This window comes from Phaenicophaeus curvirostris, chromosome 2 (genome assembly GCF_032191515.1).
Source record: "Phaenicophaeus curvirostris isolate KB17595 chromosome 2, BPBGC_Pcur_1.0, whole genome shotgun sequence".
NCBI lineage: Eukaryota > Metazoa > Chordata > Aves > Cuculiformes > Cuculidae > Phaenicophaeus > Phaenicophaeus curvirostris.
This window is the reverse complement of record NC_091393.1, coordinates 9,517,445-9,529,609: the sequence shown is the minus strand read 5'-3', so window position 1 is coordinate 9,529,609 and position 12,165 is coordinate 9,517,445. Positions and strand designations below refer to the sequence as shown.

General features: G+C 39.9%; 1 protein-coding gene across 3 annotated transcripts in view; it reads left to right on the top strand.

The window, feature by feature from the left end:
- Nucleotides 1-12,165, top strand: part of ORC3 (origin recognition complex subunit 3) — a 40,481-nt gene that overhangs the window by 27,141 nt on the left and 1,175 nt on the right. For all 3 annotated transcript variants that reach the window (XM_069851255.1, XM_069851256.1, XM_069851257.1), the window contains 6 exons: nt 1,962-2,095; nt 4,441-4,523; nt 4,991-5,088; nt 5,980-6,121; nt 10,126-10,242; nt 11,352-11,431. In XM_069851255.1, coding sequence (XP_069707356.1) covers nt 1,962-2,095; nt 4,441-4,523; nt 4,991-5,088; nt 5,980-6,121; nt 10,126-10,242; nt 11,352-11,431 — 654 coding nt within the window. The remainder of the gene's footprint in view (nt 1-1,961; nt 2,096-4,440; nt 4,524-4,990; nt 5,089-5,979; nt 6,122-10,125; nt 10,243-11,351; nt 11,432-12,165) is intronic.

The window sequence follows — 12,165 nt, the reverse complement described above, 5'->3', positions numbered from 1 at the left end:
GTGTTTTTCTGAGTCCTTGTTTTTTTGTTGTATTTAGAAAGTAAAAGATAGAGAAGCTTTTGATCAGCTTATTTCTCAATTTGTGACAAAGTCTATCTTTTGCCCTTCATGATTTGTTTGAATGTAGGTTTTCAGTTGTTGTATTGAGTTCCTTTTGTGATTGGTTGATTTTTCCTGCACTTCACCTTCTCTTTGGGCTGACTTTTATCCCTGTTGCTAAAAGTCCTCTCCCAAGTGATGGTGTTTCAGGTGATCTAACTAGCAATCTGGACAATAGTTGTTCTACTTTAAGCTGGTTGTCTGGAGTCTAAAAATATCACGGGGAGACAGGAGGGAGAGTGTGTGAGCTTTGGTTCACATTGGATTAATCGAATCAGTAGAGTGATAAGATTAAGAGGTGTTGGAGAGTGTCTCACTTGATTGGATCTGAGGAGCTAACTGGCTGGGACATTGGACAAGATTTTAGGTGGACTGTCTGACCTGTTGTCTTCTGTCTAGATGGTGTATTCTGTTTCTGTCTGCTCATCGCTGCTGTAATTAATCACATGCTGCTTGTCTCAGTCCTGCCCTTCCATTACTGTTGTCATTTTGTTGTTGACCAATCTCTGTTATCGCTTTTTCAGATAATGCCTCATTTCAGCATTCAGGCTGCCTTGTTTAGGCCGTTTGAAAATGTTTTGCAGCCTTTTGTGTGGTCAGGGTCACCCTTTCTGTTAACTCCTGATGCTTTTCTGTACAAAACAAGTGCATCTGAAGGAAACACCTGAGTTGCAAAAATCCATGACCCTGAATCGGATAAACTGAAGTTTCAAATTCTAGCCTTTATGAGCATTTAGCATCAACTGTTGGTTAGAAACTAGAGCTCAAATTGCAATTGTCCCTCCAGGCATCCATAAAGCTTCCCCAGTCTCTTCTAAATTCTTCCTTAAATCTCTCTTAGTCCATGTTTAGGGGGTTGATATGGAGACCCACTGCCTGACACACTGATCACCATCATTTGATTCTTTTGTCATGCAGCCTTTTTTGTGTATTCAGGTGGGGTTTTTATGTCTGCTAAAATCCTTAAACTATTAGCGTCTTTGTTTTGTATTTTTGTATTAGCTCCTCTGTTCTGTATCAGACAAAGCAAGAACACAAGATCAGGCTGGGAAGGTTCCTAGTAACAGTGGCTATTAGAGAGTGTTTAGCAATGGGAGCCTCTGCGCTGCACTAAACAGTTACGTGCACGGGTAATGGTACTGGCTCTACGCAGTGACTCTAGTTCTCAGTTACTTGCTAGGACTTGCTTTGATATCTTTTAAATGAAGATTTTTAGACTGAGCAGTGCTTGGTGACATTTATAAAATGCCTTAGTACATAATTAATAGTAAATAAATACTAGGCTGGAAGTTAGACTAGATGATCTCAAGAGGTCCCTTCCAATCTAAATGATTCTTGATTCTAGTGAAGGTTAGCTTTATAGGTAATACAGAAAATGGCAATTCAGAATTTATTTGAGCATCATTCTGAATCACACAGAGTAATGGGTTTTGTGGATGCTTGTATACATACTAATGTATTGTATACATACTAATATGTGGGGGGTTTTTTTACTGTTTAATTTACTGTCCTTGGGAGTGAGTTACAAACCTTGCCATACTTCTTTTTTTTTTAAATCTGGCTCATGGTTTCAAAAATTATAACACTGAATCTAGCAAATATTTTTAAATAGAATATCAGAAAAGCTTTTATTTTCCGTTCTGCAGGAGAATGTGAAGGTCGTAGCCAGATTGATTTGTTTCTTTCCGCTATCTGCAAGGATGAAATTGACTTTGATGCAAGACTGAGTGCTTGAAATATTGGTGGTTTTCTCTTTTAAAAGGAGTTTTTCAAAATATTTTTTATCTTTTTTTTTTTCAACTAAGAACATTGAAAGCTGTTTCATCATTCTGTGTTTCTCAGCCAACAATTGTGTCTTTTAGGATGTTGAATAAATCTGATTTGGTAACCATGCTTCAGCAATGTGTGGAAATTCTTGTGTCATCTTCTGGAAAGGAGTTTGATAAGACAGTAGAGAAGTTGAAGGAGTTCTTGACCCAGTTTCAGCAACTAGAAGGTGGGTGTGTACTGTCATATGTTCCATTGCAGATTTTATTAAAGCTGCTTTATAATCTGACCAAAGGGTATCATTTTCCCTGGTGATATCCTGTCATCGTTATCAGTCAGATTTCTCGGATTGTTTTTTTAAATCCATGCACAAAACCAGGTAATGTTTCTGTTCTTTATTGGTGTGTGGTTTATGGTTTTTATAATACAGAAGAGTGATGCAAGATAAGAAATTGGACAGATCAGCAAACATCACTCACTAATCTGTCATATGTATATTTTGAGCAATCATTTAAAAACATTTAATAAATGGATACTGAAAAGTAAATAGGAGCAGACGTCCTTATGACATGGTATTTAATCCAAATGTATGTGAAGTTCTTCTAGATACACCTGCAGTTAAACTCATGTAAGAGCTAAGGCACCGGGTGCCAGTTGCAGGGCTCTGCTGACGTGCTTTAACTTGTCAGGTCCTTATGTTTGGTTACTCATGGTAGACGACATACTTGAGAGTTTAGTAAGGCAAATGAGTAGCAGCCTTACGTCTTTCAGAGGCAGGCTCACAGAAACTGCCGTATTCCTTCTGAAATAGGAGTATGGCATATTCCAGCATTTCTAGAACAGGAATTTCGTTGAACTTCCCCTGAACTTCAGAGAAGTGTTCCCTTATGATTCCCTTTTGAAGATTAGATATTAGGTGGTTGTCATCTGGTCTGTTTTATGCATATTAAATGAAGTTCTGTATCAGTGTGCAGCATTTGGACAAGTAGAATGAGCCACCACGTGCAGTCTAATATTAATTAAAGTGGTCACGTAACACTTTAGGGTTGACTGAGGCTTGTTTAGAAGAATTAGCTCTTGCCTATACTGTGTGGTTTTGGATAGGTGTAGTAATAGCCAGGCTGAGAAATAGGTGATCACTTTGAAAAAGCTATATATGTCACTGAAGAATCTGAACTATGGTGGAAAAGCCTAAAAGTTCATCTGCTTTGACCAAAAAACTGAATTGAAGCAAAAGGCTTTTTAGTAGTTGAGTTTTTACCTTGAGGGAATAAATAAAAAAGTAAAACTTTGGCAATTCAGGGAGATGCAGAACTATGAAACAAAAAGGCAGTATTAATTTTCAGTTATTTTTGAAGAAGTATTTAAAGCAGAGAGGGTCTAATGAATCCATGAATTATCTTCATTTGTTTTCAAAGTGGATTTAAACTCTAACGAGAAAGTGAGATGGGGAAGTTAAGATAAACTTTACATGAATAAGCTGCTGAGTTAGGTGACTTCTTCCTGTATGTTTCTTTGATTGGGTTGATATTCAGCAAGAGTTTTCAGAAGTCTGCCAGAAATGTTATGCACCCGACCTCCCACAGAGCCTTTAGAGAGAGAGGATAGTCCTGGTTTAACAACAGCAAAGTTCATCTTCCTGACTGAAATAGAAAAAATAAAAGCATGAAGCTTGATGAAACAGAAGATGCTTCTGTTCAGTCTATTTGATAAAAAATACCTCAAGATATATTGGTGTAATAGTGGAGAGAGGAAGTTCTCTGTTTTGAAGTCTTAAACACAAATACGAATGTCCACAGGGCAGTGGAAAGTACGAACTCATCCTATGTAGGTCACCAAAAAGCTTTTACATATCATGATTGTTACTGCTGGCTGGAGATTTACATGTGATCTGTAAGTGGAATCTCTGTGTTACTACCGTCTTCATAAGTTAAGGCAAGAAATCTAGCTACGTTTTAATTTTGATTGTCACTCAGCTTGGCATGGATGGTGCTTTGGGAGTTTTTGCTTCTTTGTTTTTACCTAAAGATTACTAATAATTGGTGTGATCGATCAACAAACTACATGGCTATGAAAACAGAATTTTCTTGTATATTAAGCTGGTAACTAGACAATTAAATATCTTTGCATGCTTTGCTGATGTGCTGACAGTTTCTGGGTTAAGGAGGGAGAACTTGATTTCGTAGTGTTATCTTGCACAACAAGGAAAAAACACAGTGTGATGCTTTTTGAACACTAATAAAACAATAGTAATTTCTAGAACTAATTGGTCCAGTTTACATACGTTGAGAGTATGACCTGGGATGACATATGCAGAACTTGAGTGATGTGCAAGGCTTGTGTTGGATCTTTGCTCAGGGCTGAGTTGCTTCAATTACTTAATTCCTGCTGGTTAAGCTGCACTGCAGACTCCTTTGTTAACAGTCTTCTACAAGGTGCAAGACCCAAAAGCTGCCTATGTTTGGGTCTTTAAGAACAAGTAACTGAACAGGTCTTGGATAGGGGTTAGGGGGTTTATATAAGTAGTCAGGAAAAGTTTACCCCACATACCAAACACCAGTTTTGTTCCAGTAGGAGAAGCTATCCAAGAGCAGGATGTATCTGTATCGTCACAAAAGGAGCTCCAGAAGAAGACAGACCTTTATCATCTTCAAAAGGTTAGGCCTGCATAGGCTTTACTGACTAGTTCCTTAACTGAATCTTTTAAGATTAATTTGTCTGTGGCTAGTTCTTCCCACCTTGCTGGAGGCCTGAGGGAAGGTTGTGTATGAGTAACTCTTCTTAAAATGAGTGAATAATGTATGTCATACCCACTTGACGCATAGAGAATTGTAGAAAATATCTGTCATAAAGTAGGATTTTAGAATACAAATTAGGGGGCTTCTTCTTATTTAACTTGTAAGTTACACATTCTGCCTAACACATATTTCTTTGAATTTCCCAAACTCCTACCAGTTTGAGAACTGAATACACTTGGCCTAAATAAAAATAACTTCACAATCACACTTTCAGACATTATCGGTGAAGACAGAAAAATAATTAAACCTGTTAAACATGTAGATTGTGTTCTCCAGAGAGCAGCTACCTCCATGTATGTTTATGAACTGCTTTTTTTTTTTTAAAGAGTTTGTTGGAGTTGAAGGAGTCCAGGCGGTCTAAGAAACTGACTAAGTTTGAAATGCTTCGGTTTGAAGTTGTTGACTATATAGACAGTCTTGTAAGGTGAGCTTTCCCATTTTATATTCCTGCATTAATTTGCACCATAAATTGCAACAGAAATTTCTCTCTAACATGTTAATGTGTTAATCTTGTCAAGATTGTGTCTCGGTCCCTGCGGTATGAAGCACACTTTTTCTTTCCCTTCCTACTCTTTCTTTGACAAGGGCTCTAAAAATAATATATTTTTAAAAATCAGTAGAAGTAATTGGCACAGGAATTGACCAACTTATTTTGGATGCAGAAAAAAGCTGAGGGGAGGACTGGGTATATGTGGCAAAATAAAGTCAAGAGCTTTTCACCCTAATCTTTGTTCATCTTTTCTACTTATGAAACTGTACAGATGTCGAGTGTGATATCCTGTCCATTTCGGGAACTGTTTTGGTGAGCAAGGTGTAGCAGATAGGGTTTGGGAGGCAGCTCTGTAGCAAAATAAATGTGACAGGCTTGGGCTGGGGGAAGAGATGAAGGCACTTGTTAATTATAGAGCCTTGGGAGGGGGAGGCAGAGAAGCTAACAGAAGTATGACTGTGCCAAGAAAAAAGCTTCAAGTGTGAAGACAGTGATGAGTAAAGACTCATCAGGAGGCCTCAAGATGGATAAGCAAGATCTGTGGAGTAGAGTACATGACTGGTGTTAGGATTTTGGCTGCTGCCTTAGCTTTTAATTTGTCAGTGGCCCAGCTAGAGTTCTACACTAAATCCATTAGATGTAGGGTTGATAATAACTGAATTTCCTGCTTAAAAGTTGATTTGGCACTGTTAATCTTGTTTTTTTCAGAGATTTGTTAGTACTTTGGGGAAACGCATTCTGCCTGACAGCAGGAGAATTCTGTCGTTTCCCTTAAGGTAAAGCTTGTGTCTCCCCTTTTCCACATACCTCACGTTGCTTTTTCAGGAATTACCTTGTTCCTGCAGACCACAAGACTCTGCATGAGATAATGTATTTCAACACAGCCAGCGTTCTCCGTGAGCACTTGAATGCTGCCCCTAGGATTGCGCTTCATACAGCTTTAAATAACCCATACTCCTACCTGGAGGTAAGAAACGAGTTTTAGTGGTGCTGGGGTAGTTTCTGAAGGCTGCACATGAGGATGATGTAAGGCTTAGTTTTGCCGTTTCATGAAGCTTGGCACTCATTCAGCTATTTTGCAGAGAACCAGCAAGTTAGTGCTGATAAGCAGCTGGAGACAAAATGCCAGGGAATCTTGTTTGGTTGAAATAAAGCAGCTTATTATGGAAAGAATTTCAGACGGAAAATCCATTTCCCAGAGCCTGTTCTAGTCATGATCTTTTCTTTCGCCTGTAGGTGTAGCAGAAAAGTCATTTTTGTCCCCCATTACAATGGGATGACTGTCCGTGGGGTAAAATACTGGGCTCTTTCCAGAGACTTTGTTTACAGGGCTGGTGCTTAGTTGTCACTATGTAGACTTGCTGTAAGGTGAAGGTTCTGTTCAGGCCGACTGATGACATTAATGACAGCTTAAGTACAGCATATTTAAAGGAGTTGTTTGTTTTTCTTTTTACGTTTATTTTAATATCTGTTGTGTTTCGACATCTTACCTTTGTGAAGTCCAAGAAAAGGACTGTCATTGATTTTGTTAGTTAACCTTGCCCTTTTCTAGAGAAGAAAAGCAGCCTCTTTTCGGCTTTCATAAATCAAAGGAACAGGATCATGGAAAGAAGGGACTTGAGCGGGATTTGGAAAAGGAGTGAACATACATTTTGTTTCGTCCTTGATTATAGAGGCTATTTGGAGTTCTCCTCATGCCTTAACACTTTGCTTACAACTGTGATTACAATTTTGAAGAAAACATTGGGTTTAGCTGCATCTGAGTGATTATATATTGCTCAAGCAAACACTTACCAGGAACCATACTTGATAAAAATCAGTCTTTAAAATCCACAGCCTCATCTGTATCGGGTTTGTTGGCACTGTGCCTTTATGTGGATGAGGGTTGTCAGTTTTGCTGAGTGCAGGAGTTATTTCTAAAACCACTTAAAGAGCTTATTTGTGAAAACAGTAGTTAGCAAGTGAGCCCTAGTAGATACTTAATATGAACCTCAGTAATTTATATTTTTAGAAAACCTGTAAAAATATAGATTAGGAGAGCTAGCAAAGTCTAGCTGCTGAGGTGTTTAATAAGTATTCTCTGTGATGAGCTGACAGGATTTAAAGCCCTCTGTCATCCTGCACTTTGTTCTTTAACTTATTTTAATGTATTTCTGATGTTTTCGGAGTAGATTGTGAAGGTTTGGCATAGTTTCTAACAGCAGCGGTATTGGCTGTGTATCTTACTTAGCATTTTAATCCATGTGAGTCAAGGAAATATTTTTTCTTAATTGTATCCACAACATCTGCGTGGCTTGTACTTTCCTGGGCCGTGACCAGAGCAAAGTTCTCTAGAACTCTTCCTTCCAGAAGGTGAGGACAGAAAGGGATCTGCTTCAGTGGGGTACCAGCAAATGATTAATATGTGATGCATTTCTTACAAGAATCTAGTGTTGTTATTTATTTGGCAAAATGTAAACTAAGGATCATATACTAAAAAAAAAACAAACAAAAACCAAACCAAACCCCAACCCACTGTCAAAAAGTCTAATCCTGTTTTCACCGATCTCTGGAAAATCCAACAAGTTGTAGCTTGGAATACCAGCCAGGGACTGCTTAGTATTGTGTCAGCACAAGGAAATCTGACCTTGGATCTTCCTAGGGTTTAGATGGTCTCGCAAGTTTTGTTCTTGAGCTTGGCTAAGAAGGGTGATGTTTCACACTGATCTTGACAAATGAGCCTTGTTACCCATGAAAATTCCTTGACTGCTATGAAACAAAATTCCTTGAGTTGCAATTAAGCTCCTGTATCAGGGAAAAGGGGATCCTAGCATTTGGTCCTTGGAAAAGACAGGTAACATTGATTTCCCAGTGAGGAACGAGTCTGTCCTCTGTCTCACATCTGGAGCCAGAGTCACGCAAGAGAAACTCCTCCCCAGCAGCGTTCTGGGTAGCTCCCACTCCTCTACCCTCCTCTTTCTGAAACAGCAGCTCTGTGCCATATGGGTGGTTTCACAACTGGCTGTTGGTTCTAGGGCAGTTTCCTGCTTCTCAGTCGAGCTGTTTCCTCTCGGGGACAATGCGTGTGCTGCTGCCCCAGGAAGCTGAGGTTTCCCTGCGCGCAGCTGGAGCTCCCTCCTGCTTTGCTGTAAAGGCTTGGCCTGCTTATCACACGTGAGGCCGAATTCTTTCAGGTGCTGGCAGAGATCCTGCAGTGCCAGCCAGTCGTATCTTTCCTGGATCACTCCTGGCACTTGTGTGGGGTCCAGCTAGATAATAATTTCTACAGATCAACTTGTTCCAGGACGGTGCAGTGTCTCTTAGTTGTGATAATTGTTCTGGTGTTAAGGTTAGAAAATCAATGCAAAGTGTCCAGCAGAGTTGGCAGGTGGGTGAGAGGTAGAAAGACATAGAATTGTGTGAAGTAGCAGAGGGGAAAAGAGAAAGGCATAGGGTTATCCTGGGCAGTGGTGAGCTGCTAGGTCAGCCAGAAGGTGTAACTTCACCTGTGCCTGTTGGTAACGGTCACACTTGAAACTTGCGTTAGGCTCCTGCGTTGGGGTCTGGTAAATTAACGTCTGGATTGTGCCATTGTGAGGGTTTAGCCACATTACGCTGAATTTATCTGGAGACCATCTGGACTGAACTGACAGACATAAACCCCACATCTGCAGCTTTTCTATTCCTTCTACAGAATAAATAAACTTGAAAATTGCTAGGCTTTCTGGAAATGCCTCATAAATCATAGAATCATGGAATCACCAGGTTGGAAGAGACCCACCGGATCATTGAGTCCAACCAATCCTATCAAACACTAAACCATGCCCCTCAGCACCTCGTCCACCCGTGCCTTAAACACCTCCAGGGAAGGTGACTCAACCACCTCGCTGGGCAGCCTCTGCCAGTGCCCAATGACCCTTTCTGTGAAAATTTTTTTCCTAACGTCCAGCCTAAATGCTAGAGTCTAAACTGAATCAGTCTCACAAATTGCAAGGATTGATCTATGGGAGGCAAGGTAGAGATTTTTGAGCAAAGTTATATTCTTTGCCCAACCTTCTTTCCTATCTTGAAAGGTATTTATTTGTATGGGATCCTTGCTAGGTCTTTGAAGAGTTTCCCAAAAGTGACTTGCATATTTCACTAGCAAATAAAAGCACTTCAGCAAAAATTTCTGTGACCTGAAAGAAATGATCAGTGTTTTTTCCCCTGCTACAAGAGTTGCCGCCTTAGAGCACGTGAACTGAAAACTGGAAAAAAAAAAAAAATAAATGAATTGTTGTGAATTTCAGCAGCTGTACGGAGACTTTTGCTTCTGGCTCAAGTGGCTTTTTTACTTCTCACGTGAATGTTTCAGAGCTGAGGACTTGAATTTCCTGAACAACAGAATCATTTGTGAGAAATCATACTTCTGCCTTTATAGGTGCTGAGTTTCAAGGCAGAGAGAAATGATGGTTACATTTCAAAGATAAAACTGTGAGATGGGAGAAGCAATTTTGCTTTTTAGTGCATCTGATAGATCTATACTCAGATTTCCTTTCCTTTTGGAGGGGTGGGGAAGGGACACTTTTTACCTTTTCTACATAGGATTTGCCTCAGACTGTACTAACAGCTTTCTTTTCCTGAATCCACAGAACAGAATATTTATCTCTGATACATAAACAGAACTAGTAAAAGAATCAGGGGAAAGTTTAATCAGATATGCAGTCTCTAATGAGTGATTAAATGCGCAGACTTGTAGAAGGAACACTAGGAGTGAAGCACCCAAGTGTTGGTTTTGTGGGGATTTTTAATGGTACGTTTTCTTATTTTCTTGTGTTAGTTTGGTTTTCTTCCGTTGTGCCATCAGCCTGCCATTAAACACACAACCAGACAACATTTGGTTAAAATACTTACTGTACAAATTTCCAGAAGTAACGTTCTATCTAGCCCTATAGATGTTCAAGACTAAAAACTGATCAAAGTTACTGCTTTCATTTTTTTTTTTTTTATCAGAATGAGGCTTTGAAAAGTGATGGAGGAAGCATTTCTAATAAAGCCCCTGACATCTGCATCGTGTACAAGCTTCATTTGGAGTGTGGCAGACTGATTAATCTCTCTGATTGGTTAGAGGTATGTGACAATGCCGGAAGCACCCTTACCTGCTTTCAGCGTTAGGATTTATTGTTGTGCTGCATGTCTGCTTTTCTTTAGTGCCCCTTTTGACAGCTTAAATTATGTCATACTTCAGTCCCTCCTGTGCAAGCACAGTTACTGTGATTCCAGCCCACAGACTCTTCCTCTGACTACTGTGAATCATTTATTTCCAGCATTATTCCTCTGTGATGCAAATCTTTTGCTTCTGCTTCCATTTTATGCTCCGCACTGATAAGATTTTTCTGCTTCACAAAGCTACCTTCCCCCACCCCCTGCCTTGTTTTTTTAAGTATCCTGTGACATTTTTATAGCAAGAGGCAAGTGCTGCTGCTTTGCAAGTGCAGGGGTTTTGCAGAGAATGCTTGTGGGGAAGAACAGAGGTTCTTCTAGCTTGGATACCCTGTCTCATAACGTGACCAAAAGCAAAGACAGAACAGGAAGAGAACGTAAGTTAATGTAATACGTTTTCCAATTACTGCCTGGCTAACAGTTGTGTTTTAGCTCTGAAGTTTCCTCAACTGGAATGTTTCCTCTGTATTTCATAAGCACACCTGGATTACCTTAGCAATACAACTTTTCAGCACCCACAGCATCCTTTGGCAAGAAATTCTGTAGCTTAACTATGCACAGTGCAGAGGACATTCCTTTTACTTGTTATGTTTTGTTTGTTGCTGCCTTGTTTTCTATCGTAATGAAAGTGGACAGAAGATCCCTACCTAGCCTCTTGCTATCCCTCAGTTCTAAAGATTTCTTCACAGCCAACTTTGCTCCTTCATTTTTCCAGAACATTTAAGCACTCTTGAGAACATTTTTCAGTTCTGTATTTTTTCTGAGAATGAGTCAGGAACCAGAACTTGATTTAAAGTGGAGATGCAGGAGTTGGTAGTGATGTCTTTCATCCTGTATTCCTTCCGTGGTAACACATAACCTTGTTTGCTCCTTCCATTGCTGCTGAACTGACATTCTCATGGAGTTCCAGGATCTCATTCCTCCTGAGCTGCAGTCATCAGCTCAGAGCTCCGTTATTTTCTATGCAGCTCTGTCTATGAAATGTGTTAAAATCTGTGCTGCTTTTCCCTTTCTAGGCTTTCTCAACTGTGGTGATGGGAGCTGAGGATCCAAATGCAGATGCAGCTTCCTCAGACCAGGTGGATGATGTTATCCAGTATCCTTTCTCATTTCTCTTAGGTTTGATGTTCAAATGCTTACAGGATTAACAAACCAGGATTTTTAAAATACAATTCACATGCACTAATAACCAATTCCAGAAAAATAATATGACTAGTTCAAACAGTCTTAATGTACTGAAAATGTCACCTAAATAGATTGACTGGGCTGGGGGTGGCAAAGAGAGCAGCTTGTGTCTGTAGGAGCCACTTTGGTCACACAGAACCAACAGTCCTTAAGCAAGTTGAAGCTGTTCAACTCGGTTAAATCCTCTGAGAGAGTTGGTACAGCTGCTGTACGGGGGAGAGCATTACAGATGACAGGGTAGCTGTGACCTGGAGAGCACGTGGAGAACTAGAAACAGTAGCATATTATGAGGAAGATGCAAGCTTTAGCACAGGAAATGCTCCCAAAAATAGTATCTCTGTATAAGCCATGAATTCTAGTTGGTTACTTTGGCCTTTGGTTGATTTTTCCAACTCCAGTTGTACCATGATACATTTTATTCTCCTTTAAGTTGCTAGTACCTTAGAGTTGAGAATTTTAGTTCCCGTGAAACATCCATTCTGCTTCTCACTGTCTCCCGATTCTCAGGTGAGGTCTGCAGATCTTTAAAGGATCAGTGTTGGAACCAAAACTCATGGCTACAACAGTAATGCTGCCATGGAGAAGACACGACCAGTTGAACAGAAAGGCAGCCAGAAAGGTGTGACTAGCGAGTAAAGAGAGGTG